At 42.0% G+C, this 21,582-nt stretch overlaps 1 protein-coding gene across 16 annotated transcripts in view; it reads right to left on the bottom strand.

Moving 5' to 3' along the window:
- cast (calpastatin) overlaps positions 1-18,874 on the bottom strand; it is a 59,586-nt gene extending 40,712 nt beyond the window's left edge. For 13 of the 16 annotated variants that reach the window (XM_072662759.1, XM_072662763.1, XM_072662760.1 and 10 more), the window contains exons 1-2: positions 18,493-18,563; positions 18,119-18,172 (exon numbers count right to left, since the gene is read on the bottom strand). In XM_072662759.1, the coding sequence (XP_072518860.1) occupies positions 18,119-18,172; positions 18,493-18,534 (96 nt within the window). In that variant the 5' untranslated portion in view covers positions 18,535-18,563. Of the gene's footprint in view, positions 1-10,374; positions 10,594-18,118; positions 18,173-18,492; positions 18,564-18,675 lie in introns of those variants that run through there. The other 3 variants (XM_072662761.1, XM_072662762.1, XM_072662774.1) reach the window with 3 other exon arrangements.
- Positions 18,875-21,582: the final 2,708 nt, after the last annotated feature.

The following is a 21,582-nucleotide window of genomic DNA, read 5'->3' as shown; positions in this document are numbered from 1 at the left end:
GCAGATGACTGGAACAGGACCCCGTCTCTTTAAAATCTCAGACATTTAGTCTGGATAGCTTCTTGATCGTTGGAGTGAGTGGAATCAGCATGGCCAGATCCAGAGAGCTCTCTGAGGCCTTCAGAAAGATGGATGCAGATGCAGGTGCAGAGGAGTCTAGGAAAGGGTTTAAGGGTTTAAAAAGATCAGATCAGGCGGCCCTAGCAAGTTCAGCCCAAGAGCAGACCACAAGATGCTTGAAGAATGTCTCCAACATTCCTAAAATGGTACATGCATCTACCATCAGAACAAGACTGCACAATTTAGATTGCCAATTACCCAACCCATACGTATTCTCTCCCTCATCACACGCAACACCTCGGACACAAGTAAGGGCGAGACCAACACACGCCCCCTCCGACACTGGTGCAGCTAGCCACACCTCTTTTCCGAACTGCTGCCGATGCGACATCACCTGGTAACCAATGCACCTGGAGGGAAGCTCTGTATACCTGTCTCTGACACACCGGCTAGCAGACACCAGTGATGCCGCACTAGAGTGATGTGGGGGAGAGTGTCATCTACTCACCCTAGAGAGAGTAAGGCCAATTGCGCTCTTGAGACCCCAGCTGCTGATGGCTAGCAGTGTGGTCCGCTGGACCACCCGGGGCCCCGTCTAGGTGTTTTCTGGCTAACTTTAGTCTTGTCCTGAAGTTTTCATGGGGAGTTCTAATTGTAAGACCATCTGTTTAACATTTGGTGTGCTATGAAACCCCTTGAACCCATGTAGTGCACTTTCTAGGAATTGGGTAGCCATTCCAGGTTCAGCCTTTGTCTATGTGTTCTAACTATTTGTTAGTCAGGCCTCTACGATATTATACGTGTGTCTGTTAGGCTGGAATGAGAAGCTGCAGCCACACTGCCCAATGGACACTATGGATAAAATTGGTGACCCCATGCACTATGGCTTTATACATCAATCAGCCATAACATTAGTACCGGGTGAAGTGAAAAACATGAATTATCTTAATCTACAGTGTAATCTGTCAAGAGGGGGATATATTAGGCTGCAGGTAAACAGTCATGTTCTTGGTGGCGATGTGATAACCCTAAGGAACTGTGACACTTTGAGAAGGGATACATTGTGATGGCTAGATGACTGGATCAGAACATTTCCAAAACATCAGGCAGGCCTTGTGGGGACATTCGGTGACCTGGCGACAGGATCATAGGCACCTAAGGCTCATCTAGGCCCAACCTAGATACGGGGCAGTGGTGGCTCAGCGGTTGGAGCACCAGGTTATCGATAACAGGGTTGTGGGTTCGATTCCCAGGCTTGGCAAGCTGCCACTGTTAGGCCCTTGAGCAAGGCCCTTTACCCTCTCTGCTCCCTGGGCGCTGGAAGTGGCTGCCCACCGCTCTGGGGGTGTGTGTGTACTCACTGCCCCTAGCTCACTAGTGTGTGTGTGTGTTCACTACCACAGATGGGTTAAATGCGGAGGACACATCTCGCTGTAGAGTGTACAGTGACAAATACAAATACGTGCACCTCGCAACTTACCCGTGCAACTCAAAAATTTACTCATGTTTCTAACATGATGGTAGAGGAGGTCTTGTGAAGTTCTTGCTTTGAAAGATCAAATCAGATCTGTTGGGGCAGAACCTACACAATATTAGAATATTAGTGTAATGTTATGGCCGATCGGTATACATATATACACACACCATGTAAAAGTAACAGCAGGAATGTACTCCAATCCAAACAACTGCAAAAGGATTGGTAGACAAGATGTGAGGTGAGACGTTGAGGGACTGCTGAGTTTACACCTTAGTGACTGAGTCATGTGTCAAAGTGGGTGCAGCAGTGCTCTCATAGTGAACAACGCACCAAAACAAAAAGACTGTCCCAAATACACTCAACAGCCTCGGCACAGTGATAAGCTGGAATGCATGCAGGCTGAACAAACTCACATCTGGACCTTCCTTATAAGGAATCAAAAACACCAAGTTACACAAACACCACCATTAGCCTTCCTTTGAGAACATTAAGCTGTAATTGGCCTGGCAGAGCCCCCCAACCCAACCAATCCAACCCAGTTTGCTTCTGTTTTCCGTTTCTGAAAGCGTCCATTAACATTCCTCTGCTTTCTGGAAGTGAGGGGTCTGAAGGGGCGTGTGCTCAGAACGCTCAGACTTCAGCAGGGCCGGGGAAAGAGGTGTGGACAATAGACAGTCGCTTGGCAACCCTTATCTGTTGACAAATAAGCTTGAGGGCTAACACCCACCCATATACAGGGTTTAAACCAATCAGAAGGAGGACGCTGACCTCAGCATGAATCTGGGCTGGTGAGGGAATGCTTTGTGTCTGAAGTCGAAAACAAGTGAACTATTGTCTCACAGGAAGTTTCCGAAGGTTTAAAAAAACGTAAAAGAGGGGATTATTCTTTATAGCATAATTTTATTAGCGTAATAAGACTCATTTGATATGATTTCGGTCCAAAATTTGTATTCATCCATGATTTTGTAGCAAAAGGAGAAAACTCTAAGAGGATGCTAACAACAAATATGGCCAGCCAGTCCTTTAATACTACTACTACTACTACTACTAATACTGTAATAACAGTCAGGTTGACATGCAGGTGCTTGATCATTTAAAGCTTTAAAAACTGTAAAAAAAAAAAAAAAATGTCTTTGAAAATATGAGTTACACTACATGGACAAAAGTATTGGGACACTTGCTCATTCATTCTTTCATCCAAAATCAAGGCCATTTAAAAGAGCTGTTTTTTTGGTGGAGTAACTGTCTCTACTGTCCAGAGAAGAAGACTTTCTATTAGACTTTAGAGGAGCATTGCTGTGAGGATCAGATTGAATTCAGTGACAAGAGCTTTAGTGAGGTCAGGATGTTGGATGATAACAACCCCACCTCATCCCCAAGTCCCCAATCAGTCCAGAGAACACAGTCCCACTGCTGCACAAATTTTTACGTATTTCATGAGTGTAAGACTGCTGTATCTGTAAGTTGTAGATGTATTGTTTCAAGGCGTTTACATATTTCTCTGCATTGCTCCTTTACCTCACACCTACAGACCCTGTAACATAAAGGAGGGAAAATCTAGCCTGCCTGGCTGACACCACCCTATAAATACACAAGGCACTGACTGCCATTATGGCCTTACCCTTGAACAGAGGCAAATCCAGAGGTAGGTGCAGCAACACCTACACAACACTTCCTAAAAGCAAACCCTTCCCCTTCTTGTCCTCCTTCCCTGGCTGTAGTTCCACAGGACATTCATCAGAATGCACCAGGCTTGTTTAGGCTAATTTTACACAAATTGTAGTTCTCGAAGGAACATCTAGACGCGTCTGATGCATTTCGGATTGTCCCGTGTTATGTTTGGAGAAAAAAAAGGGTGCAGAAGTTCATGAAAACAGCACCTCTCCAACTGTTAAGCATGTGGTGGATAGATGATGCTTTGGGGTTGCGCTGCAGCCAGTGGCACAGGGACATTTGGTGGTAAACGGAACAATAGCAGAATGTTCTGAAAGCAAAGAGCACACAAGCTGAAGATGCAAAGAGGATGGCTTCTATAGCAGGATAATGATCCTAAACCCAAAATATTTGTCCAAATGTTTGTGGACACCACTTCTAATAAACGCTATTAGCTATTTAGCTACTATAATTTGCACCCATTGCTGACACAGATGTGCAAATGCAGATAAACATGAAACTATTGGCACTTGGCATTTCTGTCCATACAGTGTAGCTGAAAATCCACAATGGACTACCTTAAGAGGCACAAGCTGAAGGCTTTGCCATGGTGGTCACAGTCCCCGACCTCAAGACTATCAGAAATAAGAGCAGTGCAGCAAGAGCCCAAGGCTCAAGAATCTCACAGAACTAGACGCCTTTTACACTTACACAAACAAGATACACTAATATATCCTATCGTTACTGTCACACAAAAAAACTCACATCTCCAAAATTTCAACTTTACAAGAGCAGGGAAAAGCTTCTTAACTTTCAATGGAAGTCAATGTAAAAAAGATTTTACTCCAAGTCATTTCTGAGCATTTATATTGGTCCATTTATCATGAAATCTGGACACAATGTAAAGAACACCTGCCCGATTTACATTAAATAAAAATGATGACCACTACCACTATGGTCCAGGGGGCCGTGAGTTTGAATCCTGAGACATGCTGCATTGCCATCAGCAGCCGGAGTCCAAGAGAGCACAACGGGCTGTGCTTTCTCCCTGGGTGGGTAGATGGCGCTCTCTCCCCTCACTCTTAAGCAAGGTTTGCTGGTGTCTGTCAAAGGTGTCTGTTAGCTAGCGTAGCGAAGCTTTTTCATTGGTGGCAGTTTGAAAAGAGGCGGTGGCTGGCTTTGCATGTATCGGAGGAGACATGTGTCAGGCCCTTACCCTCTTAGTGTCGGGAGCACTGCTAGTGCTAGGGGGAGCTACAGACATGTGGGTTAGTTGGCAGTATCAATTTGGAAAAAGGGAAAAAACTAGACAAATAATTGGAGATATGCTGATACACTTCCACATGCACTTCCAGTCCAATATTTGAACTGATATTGGATCATATTTGAATATGATAAGGTTTAAATTAGAAAGTAAACTTATACAGTGACATGGTTTCACTAACAGTTTATCTAGTGCTAATGCTGAAGGGTGGTCAATCCCCCCCTCCCCCCCCAAAAAAAATCTGACCGATTGCTACCTAACATAACGTCTTTGTATTTACTTGTATTTAGCAGTAGGTGCCACTGCTTACGTACTGCTTTCTGAGTTGTCCTGGTCAACAGTCAATGGTCACTCAGTCTGAGTCCTCTGTTCCAGCCAAATATAACACCTCCTGAGGTCATATGGAAATGTTCTGGTAGTCTGTGGCGTTTCCATGAGTCTAAGCGCACACAGGTCCTTTCTGATGACGCTGGCTGAGGACATGAACACAAATAGCTCTCTCTAGTTACCCAATGTGTGAGAACATCCCACATGGACTGCAAAGACGATCCCCATCTCTCGCAAACAGGCCAGCAAATATTACAAACATTCAGAGATATTATATATAAGGCTTGTAACAGGTTCCCAGAAGACCCTGAGGCTCTGGAACTATTTCAGTGGGTGCGTTTACACAAGCAGTCAGTGCTCGAGCAGAGCCAGGGAGTGTGTCTGTGTTTGTGCAATGGGTGAGCCCTGAGCCAAGAGACACCGAACTGAGAAATGTGACAGTACTTTTCAGAGGCTCAGCTTCATAAGCACAGACAAACAGATGCAGCAATAACAGAAACTGTGGTTAGACCTGTAATATTAACTATAAATAATAACTTTTTTGGAGGTTTTGTAATTTTAAGACCATTTTATGCCACTGATATAATATATAATAGCATAATAATGTCATTCATTAATATAATAATGTAATTAATTTCATTAATAATAGTTTGGGAAATGTATTTGTGGGTAATTCACACTGCCACTCAGAAATCTGCAGCTATGAATAAATAAATAAATAATAAATGGCACTGCTGCTCACAGACTGGAGCCCCGCCACCGACAGAGAGCAGAAGAGAGAACTGAACGGCTCGACTGGCTAAAATATTGATCGTTCTTATGTAAACAAACACGCAAGTAAACGCAATGACCAATATCAAGGTCAGGAAAAATGATTGAGGTCCAGCCCATATACTATGGTGGATCGCAGTGCTGCTGTAGACCATGTGCGCCGCCTCAGGCTGCATGTTCCATTACCACTGGCTCTCACTGGTCAGATCAATAGGGCACCACTGAAAGAGTACACAGCTGTAGAGTTCAGCTAACCTTAGCACCAGACAGTTAAAAGAAGCTAGCATGATAAATAAATAATTAAATCCACAGTAATTATAACTAGGACAATAAAAACAACAGCAATAACTAGAAAAGTGCATTTCCTGAAGGAAACGCTGGATGGTTGTGCAGTTTAAATGGTTCCCACCGCCTCCTGGGCTGTTACTAGTTTCTGTGGTGGTTTCTTTGGTGTGGCTGGCTGATAGCATTGGTGCTCCAGTTCCACCTTAATTTCAGTGTCAACTCAGTACTACCTTAAAAAAAGTTCCATCTTAAAATTCAGTGCTACTTAAGAGCAATTCCACCTTAAGAGCAGTTCCACCTTAAAAGTAGTTCCACTTTAAAACACATTCCACCTTGAAATTCAGTGCTACTTAAGCACAATTCCTCCTTAACAGCAGTTCCATCTTAACATTCAGTGCTACTTAAAAGCATCATTCCACCTTAAAAGCAGTTCCACCTTAACATTCAGTGCTACTTAAGCGCAATTCCTCCTTAACAGCAGTTCCACCTTAACATTCAGTGCTACTTAAAAGCATAATTCCACCTTAAAAGCAGTTCCACCCTAAAATTCAGTGCTACTTAAGCGCAATTCCACCTTAATAGCAGTTCCACCTTAACATTCAGTGCTACTTAAGCATAATTCCACCCTAAAAGCAGTTCCACCCTAAAATTCTGTGCTACTTAAGCGCAATTCCACCCTAAAAGCAGTTCCACCCTAAAATTCAGTGCTACTTAAGCGCAATTCCACCTTAAAAGTAGTTCCACATGAAAGTTGGAATGGTGTTGATAGCTCGAAAACTGCGGGACTAGTTCTGAGGCAAGGAAGTGGCAGGAATAAAAAATAAAAGAGAATAATAATAATAATAATAATAATAATAATAATAACAGTATTCTTTTATACCATTATTTAATGATATCATTTTTTTTAGTCACATGACTGTGCCTGTCTACAACAACAACAACCTGCTGATTGCTCAGTTATCAGCGTCCAGCTCCAAACACAGTGGCTGATTTACACCAGTAACAGACCCACCCAGTGAGTGATGTCATGCGTCCTGATTCCATCCTGATCGTGTTACTGGAATCACATGAGCTAATCAATCTCAGAGGTATTTCAGACTTAGTCTCAGTTCTTAACATTGTAATCTAATTACATTATTCTAATATCATTACTGAAATTAATAATTCAATACATCTTCATTTAACAAATATAAGTCATGTCATTTTGAATCATTACATACATGATATTCTAATACAATTACATCATATACATTATGGTCTAGCACAATTACATTACATATTATAATCTAATAAAAATATATTACATAAACTCTAATATAATTGCATTCCAAACATTACATTCTAATAGAGTTATGAATAACATTATAAGTTTAAAAAGTAACAGTAAAAATAGTGTTTTGCTTATTACAATACTAAAGAACATTGGAAGGTATAAAAATACACATAAATCCAGAGTTGGAATATTTTTTTTATAATTAAAGTTATTGATATTGCTATTGGAGCAGAATCAGAATAAACTTAAAGTTATTAAGACTATAACAGAACCTAGTCTCCAATTATTTTTGTTATTATTAGGAATTATTTCTTGCAGTAAAATAATTATACATTTAAATGTACAATTATATATATTAAAAATAATATAATAGATATATAAAACCATATATATATTATTCATCAAAAATAAAATGTAAAAAGGAGTGTTTAGCCTATAACAATACTACAAAACATTGGAATAAATAAAAATAAATGAAATCCAGTAGTCAGGTAGAATGTCTTGTTTCTTAGTCAAGTTATTGATATTACAACAGTAATTAATTAATTATTATTCTCTAAAATAGTGCTTTAATTTATAAGAGAAAGAAAGCTATTCTTAACTTTTAATAAAATAATTGTACCTTTATATTATTATCATTATTATTATTGTAAAAAACATTATTAAATCATTTGGGAATTTTGGATTTCTGTAGGTGCATCAAAAAGTTGCAGCTGTTTACACAACAGAAACAATATGTCTGTTAGAGGAATCCAGCTGCAGCACTGAGAACTGCAGTCACTGTATGGACTTACTTAATGCAGGTCTGATTAGATAAACTCAGTGCTGGATGGGGGAAGGAAATCCTGGCCTTCCGTGAGTAGAGATTAGGATATGGTTAAGCTAACACACTCATCACACCGCAGCGCATATTCTACTATTTGTTTATTTGTTCTCATCTTATCATTTTTCTAAACACGTTCGTGCTTCTTGCTAAGCTACACGTCTCTTCTTCCACTGATTCCTAAGGTCTTCACACAGTGTGCAAACTTCCTGAAGATATTAGCGAGTGTATTATTACACAACAGTGAAAAACAAGCGGAGTCAATCACTGCCACTTTCTGATCTGGTATTTTAAGATCATTAGGTATGGCTGAGAGCGCAGAACCGCGGCTCCACCTCTTCTTCTAGGTGCGTCTATGCGTGCATGCTTGGCTGAGCTTGCAGAACGAATGCGGCTGCAGATCTCAGGTATATTCCTTGGTTCTTTCTCAGCTGATCTGTGTTAGTTACCTGACAGCGGTGGGTGATGCTGAACAGAGATAGCAGAGTGCACTGTAGGTATGTGCAGTACGCAGTCCTGGGACACCAGCCCAGAACAGGCCAGAGAGCAAGGCTAGGTTTAAAAACACACACACACACACAATGCTCCTCATGATGCTTCTGTGGCAAATGACCTCCACACTACCAGGTTCTTCAGTAAAGGTCAGTTAAGTGATGCCAGTAGAAGACACACTTCCATAATCCATAAAGAGCCGAGATGGGCCTCAGTCAGCAGTATCTTCCTTAGAAATCATTTCCATGAATCAGTTCTTGAGAAAAGTCCTGACAGAAGGTCTAGGTCAGATTCCTGATGTGTTTATGAAGAGCATATTTGTTCAGAGCTCGGCTCTTATAGTGATGGATCCCAATGTCCTCCTAAACCGAACAAACCCCACATAATAAAACACTGGTGAAAGTCAGAACTTTGGTGAAAACCACATAAGTGTTTTTTAGGAACTTGGAGGTTGGAAAATAAGGCCCATATGGTTTGTAATAGAGATTAAACTGTAATAGAACTGGAAGAGTGTGAATGTGAGGAACCTATAAACTGGTAAAGAACCAATGGGCCTCAAGCACCAACTGTGTTTCTCAGCCTTGTTCCTGGAGGCACCCTGCCCTGCACATTTTAGTGATCTGCCTGCATTAACACACCCCCTGCAACTCTCAAAGGGCTTGTTAACCAGCTGATTAGTTCGTAGTTAATCAGGTCGGGGCAGGAAAAGCCGCCAGGACCAGGATTGAGAAACACTACATGAAGAAGAAGGAGAAGTTACTTCCTCTTAAAGCAGCATTATGTGAGAACTGGTATTTCTTGCTGCTGGGCTCCCCCTACAGTCAGCAAGTGGAATTTGTACACTGAACCACCATCCACGCAAGGGCACACTTTACACATTATGCATTTCTGGACAAGCTGAGAGATACAGAGCTGTCACTGAAAGTGAAATAAAGCATGTGGACTGAGACGGTAGTTCATTTTTTTTGGGGGGGGGGGGGGGGGTTACAGGATTGTACACAAATACTCGGGTTTGTAGTTACACAGTTCACGCTAGTCTAGTGTTGTCCTGCCCGCTGTGCAGCACAAGCATCACGAGACCGAAGTAGCAACAATAGAGATGCGATTTTCCTTATTACAAGGCAGTGGAGCATCTGCATGATTCTGATGCTGCTAAAATTCTACATAACGCTGCTTTAAAAGCCACTAAAGGAAGATTCTGACATTGACCAGTGTTTTCTTATGTGGGATTTTTTTTCAGTTTAGGAGGACAATGGAATGTCATGCCATGTTCTTAAACCTAGACCTTCAGTCAGGACTTTTTTCAAGAACTAAATTAAGAAAATTCATCAGAAGATGAATGGGTGAATGAGGCCCAGTGAGAACAACTGCAGCACAGAGAGCAATGTGGAACCTTATATGGACTTTTGCACTGATAAGAACCTGTGCTACATGTTTACAGCCCTGTTGAACACGAATAAACAAACGTTAAGTCTTCGCTGTCCTTCAGACACACCTGCTCACATTCTTTTATACGAGCATTGAAAGCATGCTCATCAACGGCTGTGTCGCACAATTCCAAGAACGAAATCCGGCTCAAACTCGCTAAAATCGTTTCTGCTGTCAGGCACGGCTCTGGTTAAAAATTCTCTGTCCAGATCTGGAGCTCAGGGACAGTTTTCCCAGCAGTGCCCTCGCATTCCATTACTCCCCCTCCTCACAGAACTCCGGCGGACTACAGCCTGCAAGTCGTTGCCTTTTGCCCTGCCCTGTTTTGTGAGTGCACAAAGGTTCAGCAAGCCCAAAATGCACTTAAACACAGGTCAACAAACTCTGCTTCTTACTGCTAACCATACAGCGAGCACACACACACATTCACACACACACCGTCACAGAGTCTGACACACATGCACACACCCACATATCCCCCTTACTGAAATCTCAGAGTGATAATATCCAGTAAGAGTGACCTGTTGTTCCACTGCGACGTCCTGCAGAGCTGGGCTGTCTTGCGAGCCCCGAAACCAGCTGAAGATCTGGCCCATGTTCGCTACCGGCGTGCTCTGTGAGAGTGTGTGTGTGTAGGTAGGAGTGTGTGTGTGTGTGTGTGTGTGTGTGCGTGCGTGTGTGTGAGAGCGTGTCTCAGTAACTTTCCCTTGCACTCTCTCACACTCTGTCCCTCCTTTCCAGCTACAGCATGTTCCAGGCACTGGCAGAAGGGGAGGAGAGGAAAGGGAAGGGGAGTGGTCAGGGCAAGCGGCATGGGGTTAACCGTGCCTCAGAAATAGCACATGCAAGAGGAAGGGGTGGGCAAAGGAGGGAGGAAGGGAGGGCTAAATTGGGACTCATGCTGAAGTTCTCCCACCTGACTGAGTCACATCTGGGGGGGGGGGGGTTCTTAAAGCATGATTTTGCAGTCATTTTAGAGGGGGCGGGTTTTTTACAGCATTGAGTAAGTGTGCTAAAAGTCTGACAGAAGGTGGGGTTCACATGACCAGACATCTCTGTCATCTAATACGTGAAACTGAACTGACCAAAACAGAGCTGTGCTGGCTTTACAGTTAACCCTTTAGGCCCTGGGTATGTACACTAAAGGGACAAAAGTATTGAGACACCTGCTCATTCATTAACAGTAACTACAGTAATTTCAATAACAGTCTCTACTGTCCAGAAAATTGATTTTGGAGGAGCATTGCGGTGAGGATTTGATTGCATTCAGCGACAAGCGCGTTGGTGAGGTTGTTGGATGATCACAAACCCACCTCATCCCCAAAAGTATTGGATGGAGCACCATCCATCATTCCAGAGAACACAGTTCTACCACAGCTCCACAGCTCAATGCTATGGGGCTTTATACCCATCTAGCCCACGCCTGGCCTTAGACATGGTGCAACACGTTCAAACTGATTAGATTGGCAGTACTTCTCTACAGACTAGACAAGCTGTGTGTGTGTGTGCATTTGCACATCTGTGTCAGCAATGGATGCAAATTAAAGAAGCTGAATGCATTCATTAGAAGGAGTGTCCACAAACATTAATGTGGCCGACATTCATGTATATGTATACAATATAACCTTGACATTACCTTAATAGTAGTCACCAAACAATAATAGTTCAAATGCAGTGATTGGTGGCACACAGTGGTTCATTGTGCGTTGTGTTTAAACCCAGACCACTAGAGGGCAGTGCTGTACTCTGTCTTCAGATCCCACTGTTCTGATTGGATAAAAAATGTACTTTTCTTTTACTCAGGTTTTTATGCTGGAGATAAGGGTGTGTTTTTATACTGTTACAGTTTCCAACATTATATAAATGATATTATTGTCATTTTGAGACCATTTATGTCACTAATATGATGGCAATTGTAATAATAATAATAATAATAATAATAATAACATAATAATGCAGTTACACCCTTTTAAAGAGTTTACAGTGCCTGTCAAATGTTTGCAGCATATTTTAAAATGCTGTTAAAAAAACAACACTTGTCTGGCTCAAGTATCATCCCTTTTCTGCCCCCCTCCCCTCCCTCTTCTGAGAACTATTAGGTCTTTATCATTTATGTCCAAAAGCATCTCAATATGTGTCCAGTCTCAAGGGGTAACATACATATCGAACAGGTCACAAGTGGGGGGGGGGGCAATTTAGGGGTGATCAAGTATGATTCTTATATAAACAAACACACAAGTAAACACAATGGGCCTGGAGGGATACTGAAAGGGGGTGTGGGACATTACTGCAGAGGTCACCAAAGTGGATATACCTTATTTACAGAGACTTACTTTACTAGGAGACGAGTCTGTGCTACCAAAACAAATAAAGGTGAACCTCAGATTTATTCAAATGTAATGTATTAAAACACATACATATATAGGAGAACATCTCTATGCTAGATCTTTTGGGGGGTTGAAACTGGGGGTGGGTATGTTTTGTTGATGGGTAAGATTTGTACTAATGCATCTGTTATATGTGTTTTTGAGGTATTGGGACAAAAAATAAATACATTAAACAGTATTATTTAAACAACAGTAATAATAAAATGAACAAGGTGTGGTTGGTTTGGTGGAACAGATAACACCACTTTCTGCCAGTGAGCTACTACACCACTAGGCACTAGGCCTAGACTCCTAACACTAGGTTGGCCCACCTCTGTAATACCAGTAACCTTGTAAGTCGCTCTGGATAAGAGCATCAGCTAAATGCCGTAAATGTAAATGTAAGGTAAGCAACACTTTCTGAGGGCACGTCCATGTACAGTCTATAACGTGATTATCTTCACAGGTCTAACCGAACTTGCGTCATTCAACTAGGCCAAGCAATATAGAGTTTTCCATTCCAGGACACCAGAGGCAGTGGCAGTGCAGGAGTAAACTGTCTATAGCTAGAACCCAGCAAAACATTCCCTCCATTACCTCCACATGAAGAACAAGCAGCCCGAACAAAGCATTCCTGTTCAGGCAGATAGTTCTAGGCGTGGACTGCTAACTCCAATAAACTCCCCCCTGACGGGAGGTCATTTTTCAGTAACACAGTTACACAGCTTTGTAGCTTTGTGAGGGCAAAGTCCAGATTTTCTAGAGCAAAGAGACCTGAATGATGTATTACCTCGTGTGTCTCTGCAGATATCTGCTGGGTGGAGGAACATTAAGCGCTTCGCAGTGAGTAATCTCAGCACAATGCGTAAAGTGTTAGGCAATGGGAGTTCACCTCAAGTGGGAACCATACGTGCAAGCTACCACACACTAACTGAACCTTCTACTTCTCCAGCGACCTAAAGACAACAGGGTACAGACACGGTACAGAATGCAGTAAAATAGGAGCTCAGTTAGGACTTCAGTGCAGGGAAGCAGCTGCGCTCCATTATAAGGACAAAGCAGATATACACACATTCACTTCACAACAATAACTAATACTGACCTGCTCAAACATCACTGACATTACACTTTTAAGACGTTACAGTTAACAAAAACTCCTTGCTGAAGAATTCATCCTGTGTAACCTTGCCACACAACCCCAAAGCATGACAGATGCTACACATAAAGGGCCCTATTTTAGCGATCTACTTTAGGCGAGTCGCCAGCCGGTCAGCACAGTGCACCTTGATTTAGGGCGTCGGTTTGTCTTTGCTAAAGTAACGACAGAAAAAGTTCGCTCAAAACTCACAAAAGGCATGAACTAAGTCTCCTAATTAATCATGGGTGTGTTTTGGGCGTAACGAGCAATGAAAAACCAATCAGCGTGTCAATTGCCATTCCCTTTAAGAGCCAGGTGTGGTCTGACTTTGGCGGATTGCTGTTTCAGTAGCGGTCTGGGAAGGCTTGCTGAAGCTCAGCAGAGGAGTGACATGGCTGAACTCCTGATGCTCTTCTTTTTTGTCCCTTTTTTTAACCAAAAAACAAGGTAACTGCCCTAGTGCATCCCCACTGCTACAACCCATTCACATGAGCAAGACTTGAGAAGGAAATCCTCAGGAGACTGTAATGTGACACTAATCAAGAACAGCATGCTGTATTTCTCAACCATTTCCTTCACAATTCCTTGGTTAAAAGATCTGCTATTTCTTTTTCTCAGCTAGTAGATTAGTGATGAAGACTGTAGTCTAAGGGGACCCACAGAATTGTTCTATAAGTACTGGCAGCCTTCCCAAAGTCCTTGTTCGGGTAAGGGGGGCTGGGGTGTGGCGAGGGCTGTATGTTGGTCTGATGTTCAGGTTTTTAAAAAGTGCAATATTTAATGGCCCTCTGCTTCCGTAGGTGCTTTTGGCTGACCTTGGGGTTTGGTATGCTTGTCATTAGAAAAAAAAAAACAGGACAGGCATGTTAACGATGACCTCTGATCCCCTGATGTTCAAGCAGAGGAATGAGGTTTGACTTCTTTGAGTACAAGAGACAGTGCTTTTTAACTACATGCCTGGGAAAACAGGCAGAACCGTGTACTCTCTGCCTGACACAAAGGTGGTTACGCCCACATCCCTACTGAACAGATCTGATACAAATGAGATGATTGATGGATTCTTGAACTGGGAACCCATCTGGCCTGTTAAACCAACCTCTTAAGAAACACACAGCTTCACTCTTTTCTTCAGCTTTCTTCAAAACCTTTTCATCACCATTCTGCTGAACCGTCTGCATGGGTGTGTGCTTTCGTTATGTGTCTGCTTGAATGAGTTCATTAAGACTTTGCGTGTGTGTGTGTGTGTGTGTGTATGCGAACCCAAATGCATGTGCACTATCACCGTACTAAGATCAATGGGCCTTTGGCCTGTCTGGTGCCCTGTCTGTGGCTGTGCGTGTCAGTGAAACAGGAGCCACTGAGGTGGTGGATGTCCAGAGTATTTATAGCCACACAAAGTTCCTGAGCACATCTTCCAGCATGGTCACAGGACGGTCACTACAGCAGGGCAACGTTCTGAGAGGCCAGAAGAAAACAGGTTGATACAAACACTCACATTAACCCCTTCAACTCTAAAGGCCTGTACGTGGGAAGATAGTTTAAATGTCAAGTTTCATATTTGTTTCATAGCAGCGACTGAAGTAATTAGTAAATCCTAAGTAATTAGTAAACACTAAATAATAAGCACTTGCTGAGTAATAAGTAGATATTATTAAGAATATATAATAGGTGCTGGATACTTAGTAAAAATTTAATTAAAATAAAATTAGTAGATTCTAAATAATTAGCATTCATTTTGTAAATAGTACTTAGTAAATATTACTGTAAATATTACTGAGTAAAAAGTAGATATTATAACGAATACTTAGTAGAATAATTAATAGATAATAAATAATCAGTAGGTGCTAAAGAGTTAGAATATACTAAATTAATTAGTACTTATTGAATAAAAGTTACCAAACACTTCATAAACAATTAGTAGGTACTGAGTACTTATTACTTTCTGAATGATAAGTAGATTCTCAATACATGGTAGATACTGAATACTTAGTAAATGCTGATTAATTAGCACTTATTGAATCCTTAATAAATACTAAATAATTAATACTTACTTACTAATCAGTACATACTAAATACTTAGTAGGTACAGAAGAATTAGCAGATACTGAATAATTAGTACTTACTGACTAATAAGTAGATACTAAATACATAAGTACGTACGGAATAATTAGCACTTATTGTATCATTAGTAGACTCTGAATAGTAAGTGATAAAATTCAACAAAACCAAAGTTATGTAGTAAGGCTACGGCTCAATGGGATTATACACAACCCTGCAACTTTCCAAGCACCTTCAGGCTCACAAGCGAACAGGTTCACTCAACACTCAATACCCTCGTCCTGATGATTCACAATACTGTGTCCAGAGTCAGTGTTCCCTCAGTATTTTGAATGAAGGATGAATGAAGACAAATAATAACGACATCTGGTTCTGCCATAATCTACTAACTAGACTGTAATAAGACAATCTACCAGTAACAGCTAGTTTGAATAGGCTAAAAATTCAAAGATACCTCTACGTTTAGAGTCGACGAGCAGTATTTGGAGCTCGAAGGGCTCTTGGTACTAATTTATAGAATTCCTCTTCTCAATGATCTTATCATTTTCGCAATGTTGTCTTGTACCGAATTATGATATCAACATTTTTCATTCATTGTTACACCCATACTAATCAGTCCTTAACTGTCATGTGTGTGACATCACAGACACTCCATTATGTAGGTACTGTTACAGTGAGCAGTGCAATGAAAGTAACATTACTGTAGTGATTTGTGGAAGCACTGAAAGCAAACTCACTTGAGAAGCAGAAGCAAGGTGAGGAGACACCATATCGAGACAGACTCAGCAAGAATACTAGGCATTACTATTTAGATTGTCAATTCTTGACAACATTCATCCAAAGAACCTGACCCTGCATTGCTGCTCCAACCTCGTACTTGGATATCGCCAACTACTTTGTTTACAGTAAGTGCATACACCTGAGAAGATATCAGAAACTACAAATCCCTGAAGCTATGGGTACAGGACATTGCAACCGAAGGACTGCAACCACTCAGGCATAACAACTAAAGCTAAGCTGGCTGTAATCAAGGAAAACTGTGTTTAGCATGGCAGCCCTTGCTTGCATTCTGTTTTTCTCAGATTAAAGAAAAGCATTACTAATACATTACCATTACATTGCAGCATGTCATCATCATGAGACAAATCAACGTCTAACATAGTCCTAAAGTAAAGCAGGAAGTGGACAAAATCAGATTAACCCGTTTCGGCTGCCCTCTCTGGGCGGCTGTTTACCTGCTAAGGCTAATTAAAGATATTACCAACATGGATATAACGTTAATGTTAGCTACTTTAAAGGACAGAAAACCAGCACAACACACAACACGATCATACAATTCACCTATAAAAGCAAGTAAAAGAAAAGTAAATGCTCCATATTGACTACAGAACAGCCTTGACCTCACAAATACCTGCAAAACAGTGTTCAACCCCAAATGTACTTCAGTTTTAAAGCAGCATTATGCAAGAATTGGTATTTCTTGCTCCTGGGCTCCCCCTACCTGTAATTTATGCCGCCACCACCGAGACACCCCTACACTTAACCTATGCATTTCTGAACAACTTCAGAGATATAGAACCATCACTGAAAGGTAAAAAAAGCATGTGGTCTGAGGAGGTAAAGTAATTAAGAGTATAATTACGTTGTCCTGCCCACTTTACTAAAGTTACGTAGTGCAGTTAGCAGCTTGCCGAGCCCGGAGTAGCAACGATAGAGATGCCATTCTCCCTTTTAGTCAGTCAGTGGAGCATCACAGTGAGTGTGAAGCAGCTATTCGAAGCTAACACTGCTACATAATGTCACTTTAATGTCCCTAGATCCACATAATCACAGATTTTTACTCAGCTTTAAATTCCAAAATGGTCTGATTTGCGACACACATGAGAAGACTATAACAGTGAGAGCGACTGTGACTCTTAACCAAGAGTTTGTGTGGTGATACAAGAATGTATCTTACATATGTGATGCTTTCCTGAAGGCATGTTCTCACAGGACTGATGTTTTTAAATGATCTCACTGAGGTTTTTTTTTTTGTGTCTATGTGTGTCAGACCAGTTTTCAGGGCTGATCCTCTACTGCAGTCAACCTCAGAAAATTAACCTGTCACAACAATCAACCAGACAAATCCGGACTTTTGAAAAGCTAATCCCGGATACTGAGCTACGAAGAGAAAATCACGGTGTGAAAGTAAACTTGCTAACCCTAGGTGTCCAATTATATGTGTCAGATTATTTAGATAAAAGGTTAAACTGATGGAAACTGGTGGAAAGCCTGATAACATTAAAAAGACTTGCATGTTGCCAACTGCTCAGAGAGGCATGCATTCTGTACACCAGATGGAGACAAAGTCCCGTGAAATCCCATATTTACATACGTTTAATCAGACTGACACAAGCAGACCTGCAGTATCTTATAGACCAAATCGTCACCGGTCTTATCTGTAAAAGGTGTGGCTGCAGATTCTGCCTCAACATCGAGTAGAATGAGGCGTGTTTCTGTTTGAGTGGAATGGAAATCTGCAGCTCTTAGACTAATGGACCTCAGTCCCCAGACCTAGACCCGGATCCCCTGCATGTGTCCTATAGAATGGTGCATGTATTTGTCACTGTACAGTATACACAGTGTACAATGGAGGAGAACTGGGACTGTTTGGACTGTCCCGCAACTGATTTACACCATCCCAATTGTTTTTGGTGATCCTACCTTAGACGTTGAGCTGAGCCGGCCATAATTGTCTCCTCCTTGTGCTTCTGTTTGCTGGAGACACATAGAAAAAAAAGGCAGATCTATTAAAATCATCTCATGGAACACAGCTAGCTCCAACAACCGTACGCTGACAGAGCTGTATGACCTGCTGGAAAACTGTAGCACATTACAGACCATTCCACAGAGGCATGGTGAACAGTGTCCTAACTTTACTGGATTCCACTGAATCAATAACAGAAGAGCTGCCTTCAACACCAGCTCACAAAACTGCAGGATACTCCAGAGCTCCAGCAGACAGCAGACTCGGGTTACAACCCCTAGATTCACCATATAGAAGCTTCTGCTCCTAACTTTCCAGAAGAGCACTCAACTGAGAAGATCCACACAAGTTTCTTATGGTATCTGCCAAGCATTCGTGTGGAGGCAACTCCGATTAGTTCGAGCTCCACTAGCTTCAATGAGAAATGACACAAACACGCCCAGAAAGAGCTCGATCTGGCTCGGTGGTGTTCCCCCTGCGAGGATGCAGACTTTCCAACCGTTCGTCTACTTACGAGTCTCATCCAGTAGGCAGCGTACGCCATGGGGCAAGACGAGCAGACGCGCAGACGAGCTGGAGATCTCTCGCCTGGAACTACGAAACTACAACTCCTGGCTCCAGACCATCGTCAGGTCTTCTCGCATTCCTGAAGCGCCACTCCCGTCCATGCGGGCGAGCAGAGCAATGCCTATTCTGCATGTTATCAGTCAGTGCGCTTCCAGCTCCGGTCCGGCTCCGGTCCGGCTCTGGTCCGGCTCCAATGACCCACCTGGACACCGCAGCTTTGTCTTTTTTGGTTGGAGGCGAATATCACACACCCTTCCTATAACTCTTAACCTTTCAGCATCAGAAACCAGCCTGCATGTGGGCCCATACTTTCAGTCCCTCACCTTCAAGCAATACAGCCTGCTGATTATGCATTATGGCATCTAATATTCATCTAATTAAATATGCATTTATTTGCATATTCAATAACAGCAATCTGGAGTGCATAAGGACAAGTTAAAAAAATTATTGGTCTAATTTTGCTGAAATGTTATTTTTTTACAGAGGGAGATTTGGAGTTTTGGGCCTTTTTATCCATGACAATCATAAAATACTGCTTGCAACCATAAACAAAATAAAAAGTCATAATAAATAGGGTGTAAAAAGTTATACAACTCTATGAATTATTTATAAACAATCCAACAATCATTCACAATATAGAAAATGTAGTGTATGCAAGAATTTTTTAAAGCTTTTAATTATGTGTATTATTAAAGTTCCCTCATTTTTCTTTTTTACGGTTTGTTGCTGATATAAAGGAAATCACCATATTCAGATCCTGTGCAGGAAATCTATACTAGCAGACAAATCCCTGCTGAAAGAAAGAAAAGCCAGCCTGGCCAGCTCTAGCTGGACAAGCTGGTTTTGCTGGTCATGCTGGCCGACCAGTCTGGATCTTGACCAGCATAGGGTATGTTTCTCTTTTAGTTCCATGGCTTAGCTGGTCTACAAGCATGACCAACCTGATCAAGCTAGAAAACATGTGACCAGGCTTGGCCACGCTGGTAGGCCACGCTGGTCTGTATGTCAGTGAGACCAGTATGATCAAACTCGTCAACTAGCTATACCAAACTAGCCAACCAGTTTGACCAGTCTGATCATGCTGACCAAATAGTCCAACAAAAAAAAAATATGTTGGTCAAGAGCCATTTAAGTTAGCTGGCTTACCAATATAGGGTATATTTTTACCTGGATGACCAACTTATTAACCACCTTGATCATCAAAGACAAGCTTAGACCATCCAAAACCAGCTACTAGCTAAAGCTGGCCTTGAGTTTGACTTTTTAGAAGGAAGTACAGAACAATAAACTCCTGAATGTGTTTTTTGGACCTTTAATAAAACAATGTTTTTGCCAGCAGTGTCTCGAATTCAGATGTCTTAATATGCTAAAGCGACCTAGGAAACCCAAACGTCATAATAAATACCGTCCCATGCCGAAACTACACATTTTTACCCCTAAGACATACCAGTGATGTTTTCTTTAAGCTATCCCCCCTCCACTGATACCCATTAGGGAGTAGGCCACAGTTTGCCATGGCTGAGTGTAGCATTGCCAGTATTTATGGCCTGTAAATTTGCTTTTTCCATGTGTGGTTGCTCCACCCATAGAGAAAGAAGTGAGCCACAGTTTACACACTGAACCTTTTCTCCCAACAGGTTTGTCAGAATAACTAAGGAAAATAATGCAAATACCACAATGCTACATGCTAGCACTACTTGAATTTCTACCCAGCAAAAGCACAGCATTGTCGTCGACACTGTCGAAATGTGGAGCTGTTTATGTTGTCTCAACAAAAGGTTGTCACAACATCTTCATGAACTTTGCCATGTGGTATTACCACTTTCTACAGGCAACTTTGCAAAATTCCAATTGCAATTTCCATGCACAGCTTTCTGATGAACTGCATTTTAATGTTGTGACAACATATAGAGATCCAATCAGACAGCTTTCCTGGCACCAAAGCAATAGGTTGTCATCAACGCTGTCACAAAGTGACCATGTTTGTTCGAACTGTGCCCTACTCACTACATAGTGCACTACTTTGGGTTCCGGCATTTTATAGTGCTGCCTGAAAAAGTAGTGCCAAATTATGCGCCGTAAACAATGCACCATAATATATCATGTACAAAGGAATGGAGGCAGGCCGACGTTCAGATGGTTCATGCAATGAGCTCTCACATGTAACGAGGTGTCCGAAATCACTCACCACCTGCTGTGCTCTATATAGTGATCTGGATTTTTATGAATAGGACATATGAATAGTGTTGATTGTGTGGTGGGCCACGGAGGCTGTAAATGACTACTGTACTACTGTCAATTAGCAATAGTTTAGCATCACCAAAGCATGAAAATGCTAATAGAAATGTAATCTAAGTAGTAAGTCAGCAACCAATCAGAAGTTAGCAGGCAATGCTAAAGCTAACCGGTCAGTAAACCTACTAGTCGAATGCTAGCTATGTGTCAAAACCTACATGTGAACTTAACGGTCATGTTGCACCACACAACATACCTAATGCTTAAAACCTGCTGATAAAATAACGATGCAAGTATTTGTCACTGTACAGCATTTAACCCATCCATGGTGGTGAACACACACACACGTGAACTAGGGGCACTGAGCACACACACACAGCGGTAGGCAGCCGACTCCAGCGCCCGTGGAGCAGAGAGGGTAAAGGGCCTTGCTCAAGAGCCCAACAGTGGCAGCTTGCTGAGCCCGGGAATCGAACCCACAACCCTGTTATCAATAGCCCAGAGCTCTAACCGCTGAACCACCACTGCCCTGAACATATTTTCAGCCTAATCCTAAGCTGGTGGAAGCCACAGCTAGCACAGCACAGAACCGTTTAGCTAGAACACTAAATTCCTTTCA

This window comes from Salminus brasiliensis, chromosome 18 (genome assembly GCF_030463535.1).
Source record: "Salminus brasiliensis chromosome 18, fSalBra1.hap2, whole genome shotgun sequence".
In the NCBI taxonomy this organism is placed as follows: domain Eukaryota; kingdom Metazoa; phylum Chordata; class Actinopteri; order Characiformes; family Bryconidae; genus Salminus; species Salminus brasiliensis.
The sequence above is the reverse complement of the archived record's forward strand: the minus strand, read 5'-3'. Positions and strand labels throughout refer to the sequence as shown.